The 26,196-nt window shown below is 39.7% G+C and overlaps 1 protein-coding gene across 2 annotated transcripts; it reads left to right on the forward strand.

Annotated features, from left to right (window-relative positions):
• Window positions 1–207: 207 nt before the first annotated feature.
• On the forward strand, window positions 208–25,487 carry impg2a (interphotoreceptor matrix proteoglycan 2a). 2 transcript variants are annotated; one of them, XM_085134919.1, is made up of 23 exons: window positions 208–896; window positions 1,032–1,142; window positions 1,243–1,473; window positions 2,574–2,740; window positions 2,829–2,854; window positions 2,968–3,000; window positions 4,470–4,512; window positions 4,835–4,903; window positions 4,991–5,146; window positions 6,187–6,245; window positions 6,361–6,381; window positions 8,937–9,148; window positions 11,306–11,349; window positions 14,260–14,431; window positions 14,579–15,519; window positions 15,614–15,901; window positions 16,008–16,227; window positions 16,997–17,207; window positions 18,547–18,735; window positions 20,638–20,839; window positions 21,323–21,402; window positions 21,990–22,053; window positions 24,364–25,487. In XM_085134919.1, exons 1-22 carry the CDS (start codon window positions 830–832, stop codon window positions 22,030–22,032), a joined length of 3,585 nt encoding a protein of 1,194 aa, XP_084991045.1. In that variant the 5' UTR covers window positions 208–829; the 3' UTR covers window positions 22,033–22,053; window positions 24,364–25,487. The 2 variants fall into 2 exon arrangements, with proteins under 2 accessions (XP_084991045.1, XP_084991046.1); XM_085134920.1 differs by having other exon boundaries at window positions 8,940–9,148.
• The last annotated feature ends 709 nt before the right edge of the window (window positions 25,488–26,196 follow it).

Here is a 26,196-nt window from a genome sequence, read left to right on the forward strand (position 1 = left end):
CAGTATGATTTTAGTTTGTGACTAAGAATTTCATGTTTTTCCCCCCAGATTACTCTGAGATTTACCTGCGTCCCAGAAAGTATCACTAAATGTCCTTAGCAATGTGAATTTTTAAAGATTATTGTTTATTATTAATTTTTTGTTTGCTTGTTTGTTTTGATGATGCCTCAGATAAAAACAAACAAACCCCAAAGCATTTTGATATATGAAGCTAAAATTTCACATTTTTAGGCAAATCTAAGATTATATGAGAGATTACATAACCCACGTTTTAAATATCACAATAATTAACAATATATTTACTTATTTTTGCTTAAGCATCATATTATTTTAATTTCAACCTCCAAATCTGTGTTCAAACACTCTTTGTAAATGCTACAAAAAGTTGGTCTACTCAAAGGTAAGAAGAAGCAGATTTCCAGTTTGAAAACAGTTTAAACCCCATCGAAATAGCAAGTGGCTAATGGTCATCTCCTGAGCTGAGTCTGAGTGCACATTTAACTGGGTGACTGCCAGTTAAATGGACTCTTTGATTTTTTTCCAAAATGACCTTAATGGCCAACTCAATCCTTAACCTGCCTTACATTCCTCTACATACATACAGTACATGTGGCTGCTCTTTGGCCTTTATGTAGCCATTGTTACCTCCTCTCTGACCACGTTTCCTCCACACTAAGTACCCTCCCCTGCCAGTGTTGCTCCAGTAACTTCTTGGTGAGCTCTCCGAAAAGACTTACTGTAAACAGGATTAGAGAGCATTAAAAAATCCTCCTGTCTCTCAAGTGCCATCTGCCTATCTACCTGAGCCAGGAGCTGTCCTCTCAGCACCATGGAAAACACCTCTCCCCGGGCACAGAGGAAAGCGCGAGCCCACAGTGTGACTGTGTCAGCAAATGGTTTGTGATTGGGCTTCCCTTATTCTTTGGGGTCTTCTTTGGAGAACTCTGAAATATGCAAACTCGTAATCAGTTTGTCCCACTGCTGTTGCGTGATTTGAGACGAAACACGTATCTCCTTGATCCTTTCCCAAGGCCACGGATTTAAGCACAATCACGGATTTAACATGAGCATCCTCTCGTGGAAATGTGTTTTCTACCCTGCTGTGTTTGGTTTAATGGTCATATTTCTGGACCTAAAGACAGGTACGTGGCATTAGTTGACTTAAAAATCAAGCGTTCACTACTTACCTAAATGCACACACAAACTCTATATTTTAAACTTTGTTGTTGTTGTGCACCCCAGATGCAATGATGGAAGGTTCCTCTATGGGATACCTTGATCTGCCTTATACTCAGGAGCCTGCGGTGTTTCCACACATCACTCACATATCTGAGGTGAAGCCATCGCGTGAGAGCCACGCGGTTATCTCTCGACGGAAAAGGAACATCCTTTTTCCAAGTGGAGTCAAACTGTGCGCGCAAGAGACCACTGAGCAAGTCATTGCAAACCATCTGAGCTACTTTCATCTCAGAGGTAAGACCCAGTGTGAACCGGTGTTAAAAATGAATATTGTAAATGGAGTTTTCATTGTCACTGTCACACCAAGGTGTGAAGATGGCACCAAAAAGAACAAACAAACTGATTTTGAGAGATTGCCCCCTCTGTATCTTCCTCTTTGTGTGTCTACAGTGTGAAAAGATTTAATTCTCCGGTGGACGAGAGAGTTAACCTTTGCTGCGTTTACGCAATAAGATCCATCAGACTCAATTAGACTTCATTAGATTTGTATCAAAACAGATTGCTCCACTTATTGGGCTCATTTACTGAAATAACATTACACCACACACACTGGTAGCATCTACACAACATCAGGTCTCCATTAAAAGAAGCCGTTGTTACCTACACTGCGTCTTACCAGCCCTGCAGACGAGTTCTGGTGTGCTTTTAAAGGATTTTTGTACAATTTAGCACTGCATTATATATTTTTATATTATCTACCAATAACCCACAATGCAATTTGACAGCCAAGTTGCATATTAGTAGGTAATGCTGCTTTAAAGTACTTTGCTTGGAATAGTTCATGAAATTAGCAATTCACGCTGACAAAAAATACAAATATTACACAAACAACAACAAAAAAGATTTTTTCTAAAAAGCCAAAAGTTACAGTAAAAACAGACATTTAGCTCTTTCTTATATGTGTGCATGGGCAGGTTTGTTATGCATGTTAGATATGGATTTGGAAGTGACCACTGCAGCCTTGTGGACACTGTTAATTAGAGAAGAAGATTGGAGCATATGTCTGTGCACTGATTTTGGATCAGCGCCCAGTAGGCTGACCCACGAGAGTCATATCACGACATCAACATGGAAATGGATAGATTTATGATTTAGCTTGGGCCCCCAGAAACTCTAACTAATGATATCAAGATTGTAAATGAGTCAAACCCATAAAATATGATCTTATTTCTCAGCTAATGAACGTGTGTCGTGGTTTCCTTGTCAAACAAGCATACATTTAAGTTAGGGTTCAAGTTTCACCCCAATAAAAATAACTTGGAAAACATTACTATGAAAGAAAGCTCTCCAGATTTATTTTTTAAGAGGGTGCTGTCTTTCTCTGGTCTAACCAGTGTGCCAGGAGACCATATGGGAGGCATTTAAGATCTTCTGGGACCGCCTCCCAGAGCAAGAAGAGTACCAAAGCTGGATGAGTCGATGTCAGGAGGGCATAGTCTCTGCACGGGATATTGGCAGCTACTTTAGTACGTCAGAGGAGCATCTGACTCTGGCTAAAAAGGTAACTAAATAACAATAAAATGATATGCGATTAGTACAAAACATGATTTTCTCTGGAGCTGGCTCATGAAACTGTTTTCCACTTCCAGAGAATGTCGCTGCCCAGTTTGAAGAGGTAAAAGAAACTCTCTGCTTTGTTTTCCCCAAAGTGACCTTTTAATGATGCGTTCATGATCTCATTATTAAGTCTGTGTTTTGTAAATGTGTCATTTTTACCACTATCTGTAGTGAGCCCACCAGGTCCTGGCAACATATGTGCAGGTAAGGTTGTCAAAGCTCTTCAACCTTACCTGTTCATATTCCCACTCATCATTTATCAAACATGATATTTCACATTTATTTGTTTTGGCTTCTTTTTTTTCCATTTATGTGTCATAGACTTAGGTATGTGTCTTTATGCTCACTGTCTGTTTGAGTTCCCTCTTTAAATGATAATATTAACAGGGTCCAAGCAAAGAAGCTGTTGAAATACAAGCGTACCTGTTATAATTCTCATCCTTTTTTATTATTCATGTCATGTGGAAACATGAAATTTGACTCAGACTCTAAAACTCCAGTTTGTCTTTGCAGTGTTCTGTAAAATGGCTTGGCCTGAAGTCAGCTGTCTTCCATCATTTTATTTTTTCTTACTCCAGCTACATCTTTGCTGTCTGATGTTTAAAGAATATGAGATTTTTATTAAAAAAAACATTTTGTTTCACCATGTTCATAAAAACAATTTTTTTGACGCTTTAAACAGAAACCACTAAACCAGCCGTCCTAAAACAAACAAACAAAATCGTTAAACTATCTGCTGAAGTCTTCGAGAAATCAACCTGAAATTACTGAATGTGGAACATGTTTACCTTTTCTTGGTTAGTGAGTTTGAGTTGGTACAAAATTTGGTTTTGAAAGTTAGGACCTCGTAATACATGCATCTCCCCTAGTCCTCAATCAAATTTTAGCAACATTCACATGATTTGGATATCACATGTTTCCCATCGTGCCCAGAAATGCCAAACAATGTGTCTGCAGTAACATTCACAGTTGTATAAACAGCATCGATTTCACCAAATGTTTGAAGGTATTTGGTAAACACATGAAACACATGTTTTTTCCCCCCCAGAATAATATAATTATTATCTTTTACAGCTCATTTGAACAGCACACTTAAAAAAAAGTCAAATTCATGTGAAATACATAAAATCAAAGGTTTATTTATTCAGATGCTCTAAATTTATGCAAATCCAGTACATTTCATTTGACAAGATTCCATAAATTTAACTTTTTACTCTGTACTTCTGTAACAAAATTGCATACAAAATATACAAGTAATTGAATTAGTTGAAAGGAAGTTAAGAAATAATTTTTTTATTTATTTTTTTTAGTGTAGTGATTATATATCGATATGGTTGAGTCCTGTTAGCCAGTGGTGCAGCAGTTTATCTAATTTAAATAAACAAATACAAATAGCTTGACTGCTTCTGACTAGCTTGGATCTCAGTCTTTGCCTCTCTGGCTATACTTTCTTTTTTTTAATCTTTTTTAACAAACTAAATTAATGTACAAAAATCTAACCTTTAATAATTTTCAGACACTCGGAAACTGGATTTGCTTCCATTAACTTCTTATTCCGACCCTACATGCAGTGTGCATAAGCCATTAATAGCTGTGCTTTTTGCCTTTTTATTATATCATAATTGTGTAACGTTGGATCGGCGTCGCTAACATGATCCTCCTGTGTTTCACAGCACTCCAATACCAGACATACCAGAATCCGTTGAACCTCCTGAGCTAGGTCAGTGTTTTACCTGATTATACTGGCATCTGTAGCGAAAATCCCCCTTTTATTTAACCACCCTGATATAGATTTGCTGTTTTTGTGTCTGGCCCTTGTCTAGTGCGCAGTTTTGTATTTTGGAGTGTGCATCTTTAAGTGCTCGGTATGTGAACTTGGCTTTAGGTCAGCTGACCCTTAGATTTAGCAAGAAGTCAGGGTAAGGACAGTCTAATCCATATAACTATCACTAATCGTGGCACTTGCCAAACGTTTAAGCTGACATCCACCTCAAATAAACCGACAATCCCTTTTTCTTTTGCATATGAACTTAACCACCTAGAAGACACAGCTGAAAACAAGGAGGAGGATTCCCCTGCCATTTCACCAGGAGTAGAGGAGAGTCCTGTGAGTGTAAACACAGATTGCTTGCAGACTGGGATTGATCATTTGCCCTTAACTAAAGTGTGTCTTTATCTCTTTCTCACTACTCAGCTTTACAATGATATTACCGTACAACCGCCTACTCCTGCTCCCCTGGAGCAGGTTGTGGAGCTAAGCATCCTCTTGTCAGGAGAAATGTACAACGAGAGCCTTGCTGATCCGGCCAGCCTCCAGTACCAAACACTCAGCAGACAGCTCGCTGAAAAGGTTTGCCTCTAGCTCTGGCTCCTCGTGTCTGTTTCCCTTTATATCTCCCATCTGAGCCTTGGCGCTGGCCTGGACTCTCTATATCTACTGGTTTATGGTCTGTGATTGATGCATTGTTAGTTTTAATAACTCGCACTTTAATGACAGCAGTAGTTAAACTCAAACTGTTAGGCAAGGGCTCAAAACACACTGACTTTATGATACACAGTTGGTTAGGGTGAAATAATAATGTGCTGAAAATCCAGCTTCATGACTCATGTCTTGGGAATACATAAACTTCCGCACATGCACGCCGCTGCACAGGTATCCAGTGGGTTTACAGGTACTTGAGTAACTCAGTAAACATGCCTACAGGCCTTTTTCCTGGCAGTGGATGCACAAAACCTTGCAAATGAAAACATTAAACAGACAATTTGGTGCATTTTTTTGTGCGCACACGTGTATGTGTTTTGCATTTGATAAATGCTTTCAGTATTTTTTTTCTTTTGATTTCTGAGCTGCTTTTATTCTCTGCGCGGATGGACAGCTAACATCTGCACACACCTTGACATACCGTAGTCTATAGCAAGAAACATCATGCATACAAGCAAGTTTGCGTGCCTTGAAGAGATTAAGAAGAAAAGTGGAGTGGAGGGTAAGATAGGGACTGATGGTAAATGAGTGTAAAGAAAGAGGAAGTGGAGGAGAAGTCAGCAGACAAAAGACCCTGGAGACCTGTACGCATACTTCTTCATCTCTGGAAGATTTAATAAACTGGGTCAGTGAGTCTGCAGGACGACACGACTATATCTATTTCTTTTTTCATGTTAGTGTGGTGAAGCAAGGCCTTGAAAACCACTACAAGCTGTTTTCTATGAGCAGTTTGTCTTTTAAGGAAAATAATCCGGGGACGACCTTTCAAGTACTTTGAACAAAACGAGTCCTTTTGGAACAATAAACGAGATTTATTTTGGCAAGCAAGTTTATTGTAAACCACTCGAAATAAGAAACAAATTAACTGCGGTTTCCACTCTGATGCCTGGTCAACTTTGTCTTTGCAGATAGAAGACGCTCTGGAGGGGCTTCCTGGATTTAAAAGTGTGTCTGTAACTGACTTCAGGTCAGCTTCTCTCCAATGATTATGGCTGTTAGAGCAAATGGCCTCTTTTTGTAATACTTGTATCGTGATTTGAGCTCTCGGCAGAAGTTTAACAGATCTCGCTTGTTTCACACAGACCGCAAGATGACGCAGAGGGGTGAGTCATCAGTAGTCGCTCTGGTACTTCGACCTTGAATAGCTCTCCCCATCCTGTGTTGTGTTTAAGGCCACAGATCCCTATCAACCTTAGCTAGAGCTGTGTATGTGTGTTGCCCCAGCTTCATCTCACGCTATGTTTACCTGTGAGCATGGGCACGTGTTAAGCTGTGTCACTAGTTGCCTGTGTTAATGGACTTAGCGCAGTCACTCACCTGTTAAGTGGGATCAGGGTGGGTTGAACCAAGTGAGCAGGTGCTCCTGTATAGAGACGATAATCTGAGCTTTACCTGGAAGGATGGAAATGAGTGGAATTATCGGGAAAAATAACCTGTTTGTGTGGTGAAATGGAGAAAAATAAGGGAATTACAAAAGGCAAGTCAAGTGAATGGACAACAAACAGAATGCAGGGTCAAACAATCTGCTTGTACGTTCCCTCATGGGGATTTAGATGAGAGGTCTCATGCTTATGTGGGACTGGTACAAAAGCTTCAGCCAGCACCATGTTAGTTTAGCTTAACAAAAATTGGAAACAGAGGGAAATGGCTATTTGGAAAGATAAACTGAACTGGTTTGTTTGAGCTGAACAAAAGCAGAAGGGGATAAATGACAGTTTAAGAATTTAGTTTGCAATATGCTGTCCTGGATCGTTGACTGGAACGAGGAACTTCCAGGAATTGTTAAATCCAGCAGCGCCTAGAAGCTTTGATATAACTTTTCATAAAATGCACATTTTTTTTTTGTGCAGATTAAACACATTGACTATTATGCACTGATTATTGAGCTTCAGGTGTGCTGGTATTTTATCGTTGGACATATAAACCCAATTCCACAACATTCATGATGCTGTGTAAAGGGTTGGAACACAAATCGCTAACATTTCTAAATTTCATAGATCCATATTTAAGTCATGGCAGAACACAGGAGACATATCAAATACTTAAAGTGAGGTTATTTCATGACAAATATTAAATAATTTTGAATTTGATGGAATAATATCACCAAAAGATACAAAGACTGGCAGTGCACAAGGGACAAGGCCAAAAATCAGTATTGGAAGCTCCTGATCTTCAGGCCCTTAAATGCCACTGCATAAAAATAGCCCATTTCTTTCATGGAAATTAATGCAAGAGCTCGGGAACGTTTCCAGAACATTTCCTCAGCACCATCCACAAATGCAGGTTAAAGCTCTGCCATCCACAAAAGAAGCCATACGTGGACATGATCTCAGTTCACAGGCATTTTAAAGATTGTTTACACAGCGGTGAATTTGTGTTTATGAAATCCGCAAATCATTGCATTCTGTTTTTAATTTACATTGTACGCAGTGCCAAAACATTTTTTGCAAAGGGGTTGTATAAAAACAATCTTCCCTGCTGTTTACAGCTAAGCTACGCTAACTGGTCAGGGCTTCATATTTAACAGTAAGATTTGAGAGTAATGTGTCTCTCACAACCTCTGGAAAACAAGAGAAAACAACACATGTCGTCTGTTTGAAGTATTCATTTATTATTCAATGTGTGAATCTGTGTAGAAAATTGTTAATACAAAAGGCCTGATAAATGTTGTAGGGTACAAAGTTTGTTGTTGAGGTGCAATGAAATCAAAGTTTATATACCTTGTATGTTTTCTCATTCAATACCTGAATAAACATAGTTATAATAATAATAGTTATAAGCAATCATTAGTTTTTTTGGTAACTGTACTCTGAATATTATTTATTCATGAAATTATGGGTATACATTAAATAGGTGAGTAAGAAATGAATTTATTGCTGTAATCAACCTTGCATGCAACTTCTAACAAGGCACAGCAGGAGCAGAGCGCTGCCTGCCCTTTTGTAAACTGGATCTCCTTCTAAATGGGGCTGACTTTAGGTCAGCACGTGCTCAGCTGTCTGCCAGTAACCCAACAAACTAGGTCAGCATGGACATGGAGGGCTCCCAGTAGTCAAATGAAGCCTGATAGATGGCTTTTTCCAGGCTCTGGAATCTCTTGTGAGGTTTCCATGTTTATTATGATGATATTGATCATTCTGCTGACTCGGCTCCTTTAGCACTATACAGTCACACTCCTGCGTTCCAAGCAAGAATAAATCACACGATTCATCAGTCATATGTTAGTGTTCTACAATTTTTAAAAAAAGGTTTATCATTAAATCAAGCTAATGCCTGAACAATTTTCTTCCTCTTTCCCTCTAATACCTTTAGTGTAGTTGTGTGCAAAGGATAAATGTAAACTATTGAATGGGATAATAATATACTGGTCATGAAAACGCATGAGAAACCCTCTCTGCTTATTTTAAATTAAATATTTAAACTTGCTGCTGTAGTGGAGCGGTAATGGGAGCTTTAAAGGAGAGAGATTAGAGGTGGGGATTATCAATAACGTAATATATTTATAGTGAAGAATTAAATCATAATTAGCATAACATAAGTACAATATGAGAGTGCAGTTAACGAAAATATAGGAAAATTATATTAACAATTGTCCCTAGGCCTAACATGGATCACTATATGAACTGGATATAATATAACAACAGCATACTTGTGTCAGCAGGTTTGGTGGTTTGGTGGTGGACTATGCCGTCACAGTGGTGGTGAATGGAGCAGGAGTGACCGCTGAACAACTGAACTACCTGACCCTACAGTCGAACCAAGTGGAGAACTCCTATCGAGAGATCAAGGAGCACCCCACCATGGTCCTCACCATCAGTGAGGACAACAAAATTTTCATTGAAGCCCTAGATGACCAAAAGCTGGAGAGTGGTAAGATGATGTGCATTAGTGCCAGTCTTCCTAAAGATACTCCTTAAACTGATACGCTCATATTTCAACTATACTGCAGAGATTTATTTTGCCAGCATGGCAGTGGAGTCACTGGGAATGCACTGGAAAAGGTGGTGCATGCATCACAGGGCAAACCTACATGTGTCATGTCAAATAGAGACACTGTTGACATTGCACTGATATTAAAACACACCGTTCGCCACTTGAGAAAACATTCCAGGCTTTTAATAGTCTCATCTGTTTTTTATTTGACTCTCTTTCTGTCAAATGGACAGAGACAAGTTTCAGTCCCACCACTGGGCCATTTTTAATGGACAAATAACAGTCATCAGTTATAGGAACTGTGTATTTATTCAGTGTGTCAGTTAAATCCTCGTCATTAAATGGTCAGCAAAGGAGAACTCAACAGAAAGGATGTTTGAAATCTGAGCTTTAGATTTTTGGGCTTTACTGTAATCCTTTCTTTTTTTGGGCATACATATTTTGGATCTCACAGTGAACTCTTAAAAAATGACTTTACCTACTTAGCATTGCTCTCCTTTAAAGATGGTCAGACTGGAAGCAGGCATATTCAAAGCAAAGATATGGTTTATTTTATTCCCTATGTTTTTTTGAAGTGTCGATATGTGATAATAACATTGCCCACAGTGCACCATGGTGCTGAAAATACAATAAGAGAGAGCAGAATACAGGAATACACACATACAGTCATTGTTAATCAGTGGGTTTGTATTAATGTCATTGCTGTTTTGTTCTCCACGTGGACTGTTTACCTGCTTTCCTCTAAAGTCTATCATAGATATTGATCAATAGCATTCACACTACTTTACGTATCCCCCCAAATCCTATCCCTTGCCTACAGATTCTACATATTTATGCAGATGTCTGAGTTTTGAGAGACTGAAGCGGGGATTATTTTAACCTTGTGAGTCTGTGAATGTGTTATCCAAGCAAGATATGCTCCTGGAGACACCTTCTGTGGCAAGAACTATCTCAAAGACTGTTTGAGTACTTTTGCAATTCTTTATGTTGTCTGTAGACTTTGCCAAGATGTGACAACAGTGCAAAACTGGGTCACAAACTTTGGTTGGTCCAACTGGAACTATAAGCCAGTCCTGTGAGATTACAGTGGGATATAAAAACTGCATATACAGAATCACAGGTCAGGTCTGATTAAAAACAAAACAAAACAAAACAATACATACCGTATTTCAATAATAGGCTATTTGAATCCCTTGTGTCTGTCTTTAATGTCTCTTTCCAATCTATGAGTACATATATAACTACAGTCCATCTTGCAAAGGAGTTGATCCAGCTGTGCAGCCAGCTTTGTGGTAGTTTCTGCTGCAGTAAGTGTTTTGAGCTGTTCATTTTCCCCAAATGATCTCAACATAGAGATGCAAACAGACTCACAAAGTGAAAACAAAGTTGCAGATGGTAATACTGGAGTAACTACTACTGAGTAGTCAACATGTCTAAATGTTGGCGACACTGCAATGGAGAAATCTTTGTCTTTAGCCAAACAGACGTTGCCTCACCTGTGACCACGTCCCATTCACCCAATCACACACACCTTTATACAATTATTATTTTTTTAATATGCCACCTAAAAACTCAGGCAGTCAATATCCTACCTACCTTTTACTTTGGTCATTTAATTATACGTTAATATATAGTTAAAGGAATCTCCTGTGAGATTTCTTCAGCCTTGTGTTTTTAAAGACTGCAGGTCATTAGTTTACTGCGAAGGCAAGCACTTTTAAAGATGGATGCCCTCTCATTTCCATATTAGTAATAGGCTGTGACATCTAAAATAATGGCTAAACATTCTCATATGGCTGACACATGTGGCTTGGGGACTTAAAGACACAGCTTTGGCTTTGTTTTTTTGCCTTGGTGGTGATGCAATAATAGCCTTGGACCACAGTGGCTGATATTTATTCCAGATTTTAGCACTGATTTGTAGATATTTACCCCTGGAGGTGATGCCGTCAAAAAGCAGGCAGTCTGTGCTGAAACACTAACAGTTAACAGAATTTTGAATACGCCGGCAGGCAGAAATATTTAGGCTATTTGGCACGTTTGTGTGTTTTATGTCAGTTTTTGTTAATGTTTGTTTCTTCTGTGGTTCCACAGTGTCTGAGATTCCTCACTCTATCAACACTGAAGACGGAGCCATGGTGAGTAACAAGTTACCTCTGCAGCTATCATGAAAACAATCTCTCTCCAGGCGATCTAGCTGCTTGGAATTTGTACATCGCTTTTGTTAAAAGACACCTTGGTATAACTGCTGTTGTGAAGACCCGTAACTGCCTTGAGATGTTATCCAGACTACACCGGCGCAGGTAGGGGATGAGCTCACTAGCAAGGATGAAGTGAAGCTTTGAGGATTAGTTTGGTTCTTGCTGTAATAATCCACTGCTATTCATGGGCAGAGACTGCAGTGCACCACAGCGCCATGAGTCAACAGACACTGCACATGAGAATTTATCTAGACAAGCAATACCATCTAAAGTATGTCTCTGTTCGTGCTCTCTTGTGTTTGAGTGTGCTTTTAATGATAATCACAGTTCGGTTTGCTTCGGTCATGTTTTCAGCATAGCCTGATAATTTGACACATGGTATGAGGTTGGAGAGTTTCTACCCCGATTTGAAGTTGGAACGATTTAAATAAAGATTTCATTTGGTTGTTATGAGAAATATGAATGTTATGATAAGCCATCAAACTAAATGTATACAATAGCAAAAGTATTACAGTAGAAATTTTTTAACTATAAAAAGGAATTAGGGAATTAGCTTAATGCACTACAAAAACACAAGGTCCATGAGCAAAACTAAGACTTAATGTGAAAGCTGAGGAACAAGAACATATAATTCCCTGAAATATAGATTGATACAGATCTTGAAATAAAAACTCTGCAGTTATTCAGAAAGACTTGGGTGGTTTAGCAGCAGCTAATAGAAAGAGTACACACACACACACACACACACACACACACACACACACACACACACACACACACACTCAAAAACTCACAAAAACTGTATGTAATTCTTTAAAAAAAATTATATAAATGATAGCTGTATGTGTGACTATGTCTGTGCAAATTTTCATTGAGATATGGCAACCTATAAAGAGGTGATAGGACACATAGATGTACAGACATACAGACATAGATGACATGTACAGACATACACACACACACACACACACACACACACACACATATATATATATATATATATATATATATATATATATATATATATATACAGTGTTGGGAAGGTTACTTTTAAAATGTATTCCATTACAGAATACAGAATACATGCCCCAAAATGTATTCTGTAACGTATTCAGTTATGTTACTCAATGAGAGTAACGTATTCTGAATACTTTGGATTACTTAATATATTATCATGCTGTTTACAACTACATGAATGTACTATTGCTGTGATTTATTACTGTTACTGAAGGTCCGCGGCTCCGAACCGTAGTAAAGGGACCTCTGGCTAATATGGTGGGTTCGTGTCGGGCTCGTAGCCGAAAAATAGCTTTACTTTGTTGTCTGGGTCAACTTTGCTTGTGAGAGACAGAGAGAGGCGTTGAAAGGCTGCTCCAACGGAACTTATTGTTTCAGGGGAAAACATGAACACGGTGTACAGTCGAGTCTTAATAGCTTACTTACAACTGGGCTCGTCAGGCACTCTTCTTGGCTGCAGTGGTTATTATTATATTTACATGCTTCCAGCTCCCGTTTTTGCTGGATGACAGCTCGTACTTTTCCTTTTTCTCCCTCCCTCGCTCACAGACACATAACGGGTATGGCAGTCCATTCTCCCTGCAGCACGGACTACACTGCCTATGATGCTATATTCTTTAGAGCTATGCCTGTAGCATTCTGCCTATTAGCTTAGCACAACAACAACAAAAAGGCCTCTCTCACCCAGGAAACACGCAGACAGAGAGCGTCACCCCGTAACCATGGCAACCGTAACGCTGCCACCTGGAACAACAGAGCGTAGCTGTCAAACAAAACCCAAACAGTCCTGACCCGCGACAACATGAAACAGGGAAGTACTGCCGTGTAATCCATTTATTTCAACAAAGTAACTGTATTCTAAATACCACCTTTTTAAACGGTAACTGTAACAGAATACAGTTACTCATATTTTGTATTTTAAATACGTAACGGCGGTACATGTATTCCGTTACTCCCCAACACTGTATATATATGTATATATATACTGTACGATCATTATTGTAAGGTAACTCGAGTTTCAGCTGTGCAGTCTTCAATCATCACACACTTCACCAAAGTAACTTGATTTAACCAGGCACCAACATTTCCTCTTGGCTAACAAGTATATGCAACGCAAAGACACATTCATTAGAATACATATTGAAAGCTCCAACTATCCGCTTTCTTCCTGTTACTCAATTCAGAGTTGCAAGAGGGCTTGAGCTTGTCTTACCTGTCACAGCACAGGCCGTCAATCTGTTGCAAGGCTAACACAGAATGACAGACAACCACTTACTTTCACGTTCACACCTAAGGTTGGTTTATAATCACCATGTAACCCAAGCCAGAGTACCTGGAGAGAACCCACACAGACACAGAGAAAACCCACATAGAAAAGCCCCAGAATAGATTCAAACCCAGGACTTTTTTGATGTGAGGCAACAGTGTTAAACACCGCAGCACCATCAACTAACTCTCAACTAACTTTGTTCAGTCTTTAATTACACACACACAGTGTTTACCTCAACACTAGATGTGGTTCTAATAAAAGATGATTAAGCAGTATTTCACAACAAAGCTTGGCTAACATACCAGCAGTGTCCTTAAAGTTGGCATTAAGCAATCACTCCATTCTCTGCCGTGGCTCACACATAATCCTCCTGATGTGTCTGGCTTTGCAATAAGTCAGGCATTTACTGTAATTAACTTTCATGATATATCTAGATGTCTTCCTGTTGAAAGGGAGTTTTTCCTTCCCACTGTCACCAAAGTAAAAAGGGTGTTTGGGGATAAGTTTAAAAATCTGTGCCTCTGGTGACTGACCAATCAGAGCTCCTGTTTGTGATGCAGATCAGTGCTGTTGATAAGCCGCCAGAGGTCCTGACCCTGGAAGAGGACATCAAAAGTGAATCTTCAGAAACCAACACAGTGGCAACAACAGAAAATGATGTTATTGTTCTAGAGGAGAGTGAAGTTGCATCTCCTGCTCTTGTTCCGACCTTCCGTATACCTGAAGCTGCCGGTAAGTGTTATTTGGGCAACTTCACATATGATGCTTTATTTTTCCACATAGCATTCCAGCTATACAAGACTACCTTTTTCATTAGTTCTTTAAGTCAGATATCTTCTGTAATAGAGAGTGAGTTTCTTCTTATCTTTGTTTTTTCAGGGATTGAAAAGGAGAGTTTGTTGCTGGATGTTACTGTGCAGATTCCCTCTGTAGAACCTCCTCCACCTGAAGACCTTCCAGCTGAACTGCCAGGAAGCGTCACACTGCCTGAACCTCCAGTAGAAATTGAAGCCTCTGGTTCAGTCCCAGATGTTTTGGAGGGGCTAATTGAACCATCTACAATCACTCCAGAAGAGGAGGAAATGTTCCTTGGGGAAACTGCTTCAGAGGAAGAGGTGAAAACAGAAGAAATCACCATAAATGCAGATGTTACATCTGGAGCTGAGGAAGAGACATTTGGACCTACAGCTGTACCTATGGAAGAGGAGAATCCGGATGATGTTGTTGAGATTATAGAGGAACTTGAAATCTTTACTGTCATAACTGAAACCAAGGAAGAAAAGGGTCTACCTGCCCAAATACCAATTCCAGATGCTGTAGATATAACTAGTGAAGCATCACAGCCAGAGCCAACGAAGATGAGTCTTCTTCCTGTTGGCGATAACTTCATTGAGGGGAAATCAGAAGAGTCTAACCCTGCAGATATTCCACCTGCTAATGAGGAGGCTAACACCCCAAAACCTGAGAATGCAGCCATTAATGTGCTGTCGGCCAGCCCCGAGGAACCTGTATTTGAAGAGAATGGCTTGGAAGAATCAGTAAAAAATCAGGATCAGGAAAGAAATGAAGAGGCTCTGTCTGAAGCTCCAGTTGTAGTAGAAGAGCCTCCAGAAACTCCAGAGATCTCTAGAGAAGATCTTACAGATGATGAAATCTTATTGGTTAACAAAGATGTTCCTGAACCACCAGTGACAGATTCTCTGGGCCCTGCCCAACCAACTGCTCTGTCTCCAGAGAGGGAGTCACCCTTTACCCATATCTCTTATGTAAACCCTGATTTTGATGATGAGCCTGACACAGACATGCCTTTACTGGTGGAGGTAAAGCAATCGAATCAAACAAGATTTGTCTTGAACAAAAAATGTATGCTGTCTGCATCTGATAATCAAATCATTTTACTTTCGTATCGCCTAGATCCAGACTATTGATGATGGCTTGGATGATACCACCACTGGAGACCATGGTTATAATGTGGTTCAGTATGGTTATGGTTTGATTAACCACACAGAGGAGGGCAGCACCGGATTCCCAATAGGTGTGGGCCACGGCACAGACCAGGCTAGTATTGCCATGCCTGTAAACCCTGGACGAGCACTAATGGTTTTCTTTAGTCTGAGGGTGACCAACATGATCTTCTCAGAGGATCTCTTTAACAAGAGTTCCCCAGAGTACAAAGCTCTGGAGCAACGCTTCCTTGAGCTGGTAAATGCCTGCGTCTTGCAGTATTTGTTATTTTCAATATTCACAATCCTGTGTAAAGTCCTTTTGCTTGTAACATCAAACTGCACATTTTTCAACTGTTCCCTAGCTTGTGCCCTACCTACAATCCAACCTCAGTCACTTTGAAAACCTGGAGATCTTGAACTTCCGAAATGGGAGCATTGTAGTCAACAGCCGGATGAAATTCGGGAAGCCTGTGGCTCGTGGCGTCACAACAACTGTCTACTTGATCTTGGAGGACTTTTGTAACACAGCCTACCAGACCATGAACCTGGCCATTGACAAGTATTCACTGGATGTTGAATCAGGTATGTTCTCACTGACAACCAGTGCTGTCATAAGGACAGCACTTCTTCTTGAGATCCCTGTCAAAGGTCTCTTAAAGAAATCACTATTTCTGTTTTTGTTGCCAAGAACCACTGCTCTATGAGAAAGTCTCACCTGTCACCAGCTATCTTTAGCTACTTCCTTGCATGTATTTGGGGCTCTAAATTAGCCTTTTTAAATGCTTTCATGCTAGCATTGTATAACAAACTCACGAAAAGAAGGCAATTGGCTTATTTCCATAAATTTTAAACACTTACTTCATTGTCACCTTAGAATATAGCTTTGCAAATTATTCTAAGGTATTCTAAGGCAAAGTATAGTACAGTGCGCAAAAGCCTACAAAACCTTGCCAACCCCTTTTTCCCCTTGCTGAGTTTGCTTCTGCTGAAGGTTTCTTCCTGTTTAAAATTAGCTCTCTGTAAATAAAATTGAATTGAATTGAACTGAATTGAATTATTGTGACTTGTGGCAGAGCTGAGCGTCACAAACAGATAAGCTGGAATGAGATAATCAGGCTTCCCTGGACTGCAGCCATATTGACACATATCATTATCTACTGTTCACTCTGACCAACCAGTTAGTGTGAGTAGAATGACATATCCCGGTATAGTAACTAACTACAGGGTTCAGCTGGATTGAATAAGCCAACTAGTACGTGACCGTTTGTTGTTAGCTATTTCAATTTGTAGTTCATTTGTAGTCTGAGTTCTCTTGACCATGCAAATTTGAGAAGGTTATTTTATTTCACAGGTGACCAGGCCGATCCCTGTAAGTTCCAGGCGTGTAACGAGTACGCTGAGTGTAAAGTGAACAAGTGGTCTGGGGAGGCAGAGTGCGTCTGCAATGCTGGGTATTTCAGCGTGGATGGCTTGCCCTGCCAGAGCATCTGTGAGCTGCAGACTGACTTTTGTCTCAATGACGGCAAATGCGACGTCATCCCTGGCCAGGGAGCCATCTGCAGGTGGGTGACAGGCGGGGATTAGGGGAAGTGATCTGAGAGTGTGTGCTGGATAGTGTGTCTGAGTTTGCAGATTTGTGAGGCTAGTACGCCATCACATAAGCAGATTTTCAAGTTATAGCTGGGTCTCCCCATAAATCTAGCTGGCCTTACAAATTATAAATAAGTAAATAAAATGAAGATTATGTTTTATATCTTTGTTGGGTACAAAATATAATTAGACCAGCCCAGATTTATTTTCTGACCTTACCCTCTCCCATACTCTGCTTCAGCTTCTCTTTTGTCTATTCCATCTGCTCATCTGACGACTTTGTGACTCAGAGCCTTTCGTTGCCCTGCCCCATGACTTTGGTGTGCACTTCCACCATATCTTGGCACCATAAATTCTCTTTCTATTTTTAAATCATGTGTCAAAACCCATCTGTTCAGAAATGCATACCATTCATCGTAACATGGTCTTAGTCAATTGTTACTTTGATTAGTGTTGTGTATATGTTTTTAATTTGCTGTACTAATGTAATTTATCCTTGAGGGTTTTTAAAGGTGCCTAAAAATAAAATGTATTAGATTTTAGCAAATCTGCAAAGGCTCAAAACTTTGGCAGTTAATATTCAGTTATCTACACCAGAAGACATTATTTTTTTGTTGTTGCCCTGTACATACTTGAAAACAGTATTGCTAAGATTAACATGGTGATTAACTTTCTCTGCTCCAGGATACAATACTTCAGTTTAATGTGATATGGTCCAAACCTGTCCAAAGATCTGTGCATATGCATCTATATCCAAACATGCAAATTTGTATGTGGTGTGTAAGTTGTGCACAAGATGACGTGCCAAGAACAATCCAACATCAGTGAAAGAAATATGTCCGGTGGCTATGTTCACGATTTTGTATGTGTTGTGCTTAACTTGAGTGATTATGAACAAACAAGGACGGGCCTTTGTTCCAAGATGAGTGCTTAACATTTGTGTCACACCCACTACCACGTCGTAAAACACACAGGCAGCTCCAGATGCTGTTGGATCGTTGTTTACCTCACACCGTTCAACAAAAGTATTGTGGTGCTCCAAGCGAGTGGTGTGAATTGTTGATTCTTTATTCCAAAAGTATTAATGATTAAATGACTTGTTGTCGTCAGTGATGACTTTTTAAAGATTTTTGTTATTCAGTGAATGAAAGAGACGTTACAACATGATGCATGATGTGTATGTATGAATCATGATGTGGGATGCAGTATTTTCATCTTCTGCTGTTTCCAATGCTTCTCGTCTTTTTCGTTCTTTGAGCACTGGAAAAATTTTTTATCGCGGTTTTGAAAAATTTCCAACGTCATCCCCAGGTGTCGCGTCGGGGAGAACTGGTGGTACAGAGGAGAACATTGTGAGGAGTACGTGTCCGAGCCGCTGGTTGTTGGCATAGCGATTGCCTCTGTAGCTGGCTTCCTATTGGTGGCCTCTGGAGTCATCTTCTTCCTGGCCAGGACATTACGGGATCAGTATGACAAGGATGAGTCAGAGGACCCCATACGGTAAGGAGTGCACGTTAAATGCTGTTAGTACCCAAAGAGTCATTTCAACACCACAGAGCACATGGGGATGGTTTAATAATGAAAGAATTTGGGATTTCTGTTGCAGTTAAGAGTTTACAGGATATTTGTAATGTTGTTTGACTTTAGTAATTATGACTGTTCTTTTAATCTCGCTGCCTCTCTGTAAAGCTGTTGGATTTAGATTTCTACAGTGGGCAAACCATTCAGAAGGCTCAAGGGCATGTTCACGACTGAGAAACCAGCTTTTCAGTGCACTCCACACCTGAGTATCAATATAATGCATATTTTACAGAACTTCCGTTTTTCATTTACAGATTCATCCACTGAAGCCACATTAAACAGTTTAAATAGAGTTTCAGTTAAGATTTGGAGCTGTATTTAATGTGTATGGTGCATGCTATAGTGAAAAATGATAACACCTGGTCTATTGTATTTGATACCTGAGTTTTGTGTGATTAAAAATCATATATGCAAATCATTATTTATTTATTCAAAAAAATGTGGAATTTTCTGACAATTATTTCATGGTTCAGTCTTTAAATGGATATTAAATTTGATTAAAATAGGAAAATTAACACAAAATCCTTTTGTCAGTCAGTCTTAAATGGAAAGAAACCATACTTTATTGTTTGATAGTGAAGACAAATACTTAAATTTAGTCTGTTTGATGACCAACCCTCTTCCATGCAATCAGTGTGGTTATTTTCTTGAGGGGACAGACTAAGTTGAGAAATCCCAGGCCAGTCTCCACAGTCAAAGTTTCCACTGTACCATCTCTTTATCCTTCTTAACTTACAGCGGTACAGCCATCGTCTCCTGCTGCCTGGATGTTTGGAGTGTCCTGCTTTGCTCCTTTCTTGAATTCCTCTGTCTTTTAAAGACACACACGCACACACACACACACACACACACACACACACACACACACACACACACACACAAAGATCTGTCTGGCATGGATCCCGGACCTGTCTGTGGAGAATGACTGCGCTGACCTCAGCCAGTTAACTGATCAGATATGGTGCTGATCTATTGCTAAAAAGCCTTAAACACATAACACATTAGGCTTTCTACTAGTCTGGAATCTGACTTTCTGGCACAAGCAGGCTGGCTTATCTAAGCCTAATAAAGGCTATTCCACAATAACATCTTATTTACTGAGACCCACAGTGTTACGGAGGACGTAAATCATTGTGTAGCTGATGAATAAAAATGTGTGTGTGTTAATAATGCGTGGCCTCAAGATAACTAGTCTGTTGTTTACTGGCCACACTGGGTGAACTCTATAATGCTATTATTACGCATGAAGCATGGCTAAATTAGTTTTAATTCCATTATATTTTGATTTTGAGAGGATTTATTATTGAATTCATTTTACCCTATCACATGTGAAGGCAGTCGCTTGAATTTGGCACACACTGGATCCTATACAGAGCAATCAGAACACCCTCATTAGAGAGTGTGCTAGTTCAGTGAGCGAGGAGTAGACAAGGTTCATTTCTCCTTTGTAAAACTGCAGCATATTGCATGGAATATTTTCATATCTGGTCCACATCTGTTTTTGTCATTATTTAAAGCTTCTGCTAAACAACATTTGTCAAATTCATCCATGCCGTACGTGTTATAATAGCCCTATGGAGCTTGGCTGCTATAGTGAGTCAACAACAGACTGCATTTCTCATAGCCACTCATCAATAAGTGCTACAACTTCTTATTCCCATGTACTACTTTCTAATGGGCACAAGTTATTGATGAAACGTACAATAACATTTTTCATGGCCACGGAGCTCTTTTCCTGACTTCTTCTTCCTGGATGTGTGACTCTGTTTCCCACCCTTTCTCTACCATGCGACTGACTTCACTGTTTGTGTCATTTTGCAGGCGAGCAGAGAGTCTCCCATCTTTAGAGAGGGCGACCAAGTACAACCCCATGTATGAGAGTGAAGCGACCACAGGCTACAGTCACTACTACCGCCGCTACCCTGAAGCTCCCGTGTACAGCAGTGCCAGCGCTGAGGCCTCCACTGACTTCAGCAGCGAGGAGATACGACACATCTATGAAAACAGCGAACTGACTAGGGAGGTTCGTGAGAGAACTACAATCCAGTGGTTGAATTAGAAAAGAGGGTGTCTTTTCTTTACCTCATTATTTCTTTTAACTCTTGGATTAGTAAGCAGAAGTCATTCCCAAGTTGCCCTGTCTACTCTGTACACATAAAACACCAGGCTTAAGCTTATACAACACTCTGAAGACTGTTTGGCTCAAATTTTGTGAGAAAATTGCTGTTGCTGTTTGGGCCAAAAAACAAAAAAAGAGTGCAGTGCAGCTGGGAAATTTGGGGAAGTTACACACCAAGGGCAATACATATTAATTACACGTTTTATCTGTCTATGATTAAATTAATTAATATCAGGTTTTTATCACCATCTACCTTTTGTTGATTTAATATTCTTTGTGGCTTTTTTTGTGATGTCATGTTTTCACTAAGCTGCAGCCTGTTGAGTTTACTGTTTATCTGCCTGTGATGTAATGTTCCTTCTGGACATATATCCTGTTTTTCTGTAGGAAATCCAAGACAGGATACGCATCATTGAGCTCTACGCTAAGGACCGGCAGTTTGCAGACTTCGTACGGCAGCACCAATCGTAAGCGGCTCACTTGTTATCCTCTTTTTGGACTATGATCAGATAAAGAAACGGGCCAAACAAACCAGGCTGGGAGGAGAAGGGGAAGCGAGTTTGAGATACAGGAGGCCGACAGGACACATTTATCATTCCTAAATCGTCACCAGCCAGACCTGGAACTGATACAGTGAGGTTGAAACCATTACAAGATGCAGACATGTATTCCACTGCCAGCTTGCCTGGCGATAGCAGTTTCCCTGTGGTACTGATTGTTTTTAAGCCGTATCTGGTAATAGATCACCTCCAAACCAAGCTGAGTGAAATTGTAGTTCCATGTTTAATGTAATAAAGTAACTTATCAACCTCAGAAGTATCTAATGATATTATCTAACGTTACAGCATGGTGGCTCAGTGATTAGCACTGTTTTCTCAGAGCAAAGGGGTCCTGGATTTGAACCCAAGCTGGGCACTTCTGTGTGGAGTGTGTATGCTCTCTCCCATGTAATCCTGCCCATCCAAGCCCAAGACTTTCCCAAAAATAAGAGTTTCACTTCTTAAACAAATAAAGGTTAATATATGCTTTTTCTATGCCTCTGCATGTACTACAGTGTCCTGGATACCCAGAGAGAGAGCTCCTCTACACAGATATGAAGCCATCCTGTGAACAGTGAGGTATTTTGCCTTAATCTGAACGCTTGTTATTTTTTAACAATACTCCTAGATATAGTTCTTAAGAATGGTGATCAAGTAAGAAAAGAAATGTTCTCATACATTTCTTTTCATACATTTAAGAACAGCACCAGAAGTTAATTCTTAACTTATTGTCATTTATCTTTTTCAGTAAAGAAAATTTAGATAAAGATAATTCAGGAATCTCCAAAAGTTGATTCTGTTCATCTGGACGTAGCGTTTTCTGGGAGAAACGTTTTGTCACTCATCCAAGTGACTTCTTCAGTCTCAGCTGACTGCAGGTTTCCCCAATCTTATAAACAGTACATTTGCATAATGACTGAAACCAGCCCACTGAAGGAACAATGGGCTGTGAGGTCAGTTCTTTAATCATAATTATGCAAATTCTCATGACCATTGATCAACAACCACTGACCAAAACCCACTGATCAAAGACCACTGATCAATGGCCATGAGTACCATTCACAGAGAGTTGGGGAATGGCTGCAATCACAGCATTGTAAGATGGCGAAAGATGTACCCTTAGGCCCCCTCCTCGATTCAGAGATGGTCTTTCCCTTTTCATGTAAATGGCCTCCTTGACTCCGTGCTCAAACCAGCGTTCTTCCCTGTCCAGGATGTGTACATCCTCATCATTGAAAGAGTGTCCACTGGCCTGTAAGTGTAAATAGACTGCAGAATCCTGGCCTGATGAGGTGGCTCTTCTGTGTTGTGCCATCCGCTTCGCCAGAGGTTGTTTGGTTTCCCCGATGTATAAATCCTGGCAATCCTCCTGGCACTTAACAGCGTACACTATGTTACTGTTTGGGTCGGGGGACCCGATCCTTGGGGTGGACCAATTTTTGGCGCAGCGTGTTTTCGGGTTTAAAAGCCACAGAGACCCGGTGTTTCGAAAAAATGAGTCTCAACTGTTCCGATACTCCTGACACATATGGGATCACTACAGGTTTTCGCTTGGGCAGCGGTTGTCCTTCTCTCCTGGATTGGCTGGAGCTTTCTTTAGGTGCCTTTCCAGCTTTGACAAAAGTCCAGCTGGGATAACCACATTTACTCAGGGCCTTTTTGATGTGCTGTTCTTCTGCCTCCTGAATCAAGGAGGGGGCCTAAGGGTACATCTTTCACCATCTTACAATGCTGTGATTGCAGCCATTCCCCAACTCTCTGTGAATGGTACTCATGGCCATTGATCAGTGGTCTTTGATCAGTGGGTTTTGGTCAGTGGTTGTTGATCAATGGTCATGAGAATTTGCATAATTATGATTAAGGAACTGACCTCACAGCCCATTGTTCCTTCAGTGGGCTGGTTTCAGTCATTATGCAAATGTACTGTTTATAAGATTGGGGAAACCTGCAGTCAGCTGAGAGTGAAGAAGTCACTTGGATGAGTGACGAAACGTTTCTCCCAGAAAACGCTACGTCCAGATGAACAGAATCAACTTTTGGAGATTTATTTCCCTGGATGATTGAGAATGCATCAATACAATAATTCAGGAAGTTGATTATTATCTATATTGTACATAAGAGCAGGAAAACAAAAGGTAAAAAAGATAAAGGGCAAGTAAATGACAAGGGGGGTTTAATACTCCACACGAATTGATGGATTACTAGAGCAGATTGCCTAGGTTGGTGTAAACCGCACCGTAGATAGGAAGAAACTGAGCGTGCAGTAGATAAAGTAGATAATCATAAATGACGTCATACTTTTCCATTTTGCTTTTCCATTTTCAATGACCCATGGGTCACTGGCTCTCTACAGATGTGGAAGAAATTAAAATGACTCAGGATTTAAATGATTTTCAAGAACTTGTTCAGCATTTTTTAATGTATGCTTTTTATATTCTTTTTAATTTAGTGCAGACTAAAACAAAATGTAAAACATCAGACTGTTTTCTTTGTTTTTATGAGTGATTGAGTACAGCACTTTTACTAGTCTAGGAGCAGTTAAGTGGCTCCTGGATTCAGCTTCATATTTTATATGGTGAAATAAGATCGATATCAGTCTTTTCATCTGTCCCCAAAAAGCAAATTTACATATTTCCAACAATTCCAAACTATTAAAGCCTGGCTTACTAGTGCACTCACAGCATATTGCACATGAATCACAGAGAAATAAGACATTTCCTAAAACTTAATGGTAAATTCATTTTGCTGAATCAAGAGCATGTGCTCAATCATTAGAGATAATACATTCAAAGGCAAAATATAATAACTATATAGTGTTGAGTGTGTACCATACTGTATATTTTGTTTTGTTTGTAACTTTCATGCTGACACTCCTCTCACCCTTCACAGAAACGCACCTGTGTTTCTTAACGTCAAGCTCCCCGTCAAGACTGTCATCTTTTCTTTGCCACAATTCTCAGAGCCTGGATTGCACTGTTTAAACTGGACTGTCTCACAGCATACGTCTCTCCACAAAAAGTCTGCGTCTGTCTCTGCCTGTGCGAGGGCAGAGGTGCTGATGCTTCTTCCTCCGCCCTCAGTGCCTTCTCTTGACTGGGTGAACTTGTTGTGACATCACAGGATGCGTCTGCTGCTTATTCATCGGACATTTCCCTGCAAGGAAAAGTAGACTGCATCCTGTTACTTGAAATTTTGACAGATGAACTGCACCAAGTAGTATTTTTATTTAGTATGGGCTCTTTTCATCATGCCTACCTGTCCATTCTTAAAAGGGAAGAACATAAATACATGTGAATATGTATGTATTGTATGTATATAGCTAAACTGATGTCTGGTAGGGAAGATTTTTCTCTTTACAGTAGGGATTCTCAGAGAGATACTGAGAAAGCAACTTTTTTAGTAAATGGTGCTATTTTAATATTAAATGCTCTTTGACATGTAGGTCTGCAATGATTCGCTTTTACAATTTAAAAGCAACATCAATAAATCAATTATGTATATTTGGATATTATCCTACATTAAAAGGATAGTTCAGCATTTTCAGATGTACGCTTCTTAGTTTCTGACAGTCTGTCAGGCTGGCTTTAACATATAAACTCAAGACGAGCAAATCAGCAGTGTTTTTATGTAGTTTTTTAAATTTTATTTGGGAAATTTACTTGTCAAAGTGAAACCAGAAAGCTGGCAGTGGAATTCTGATCAGTCATTCCTGAAAAAAAGCTAAAAGGCTACAACTACAACTATGTGTAAAGAGAACAGTATTAATCTTTGAATTCATTTGTCTCAGTCCGACAGGTGAAATAGCTGAAAAATAGCCACGCAGTCTGCCTTCACAAGCATTTGTGAAAGAATGGGTCTTTGTAATGAGTTCTCTGAATTAAGAATATGATGCCACGGTACAACAAATCACTTCATAATATTTCTTCCCACTACAATCTACTGAAATTGGTGTAACAAAAACTCCAAACCTCCTCTGTTGTTAACATCAGCACCGTAACTGTGCGCCAAGAGCTTCGTGTCATAGGTCTCATATATATTATTATTATTATTATTATAATTATAATTATTATTATAATTATATAAATATTGAAGATTTGTTACATCTTTATAGCTGTCTGTACAAAAATATGCTTCACTATGTGCATCAAAGAACAAAAACATAAAAAGAGGGTTTTCACCACTTGAAAAACTTTATGTGTGGATTTGCCTTTAGCGGTGCTCCAGACAGAGCCAGGCAATAAGGTTTCTGCTTATATTCAGTTTTTGTACGTTTGGATGTGCAGATATTGAAGAGGTATTCATCTTCCTCTAAACGTACTCCAGGAACAATGTATGTGACAAAATCAAACTATTCCTTTAAGGTGGCCAAAAGCAGCGAACTTGTTAAGTGTTAGACTGTTTCTGTTTCTCTTCATAAATGACAAACTTTGGTGTTTGTTTATAGTGTATGACAAGGCAGACAAGAGTGAAAAAAATGCTGGTGAGGGAAGAAAGGCAGAGAGCATGAACCTTCTACAGCTCAGAAATAAGTGAAAACACGTTTCAGTGGAAAAATGCTCCAAGGCAAGCGGCCCAGGGATTTGACCAAATGGTGTGCTTTCAGATGTCAAATGCAATGCAAACTGGAAGAACAGGAAAAACTAGGAAGAGCGAACTGATAAACAACATATGCTCTTTGGAAAGATGACCTCAAACTGTGTCTTCTGCTGAGAGAAGCTGTAC

Source organism: Neolamprologus multifasciatus, chromosome 16, assembly GCF_963576455.1.
Source record: "Neolamprologus multifasciatus chromosome 16, fNeoMul1.2, whole genome shotgun sequence".
In the NCBI taxonomy this organism is placed as follows: domain Eukaryota; kingdom Metazoa; phylum Chordata; class Actinopteri; order Cichliformes; family Cichlidae; genus Neolamprologus; species Neolamprologus multifasciatus.

Coding starts and splice junctions, on each gene's coding strand:
- impg2a (XM_085134919.1), top strand. CDS start 830: ATGGAAAACACCTCTCCCCGGGCACAGAGGAAAGCGCGAGCCCACAGT. Junction 4,904..4,990: donor CAGGAGTAGAGGAGAGTCCT/GTGAGTGTAAAC, acceptor CTCACTACTCAG/CTTTACAATGATATTACCGT. Junction 18,736..20,637: donor GAGTCAGAGGACCCCATACG/GTAAGGAGTGCA, acceptor GTCATTTTGCAG/GCGAGCAGAGAGTCTCCCAT.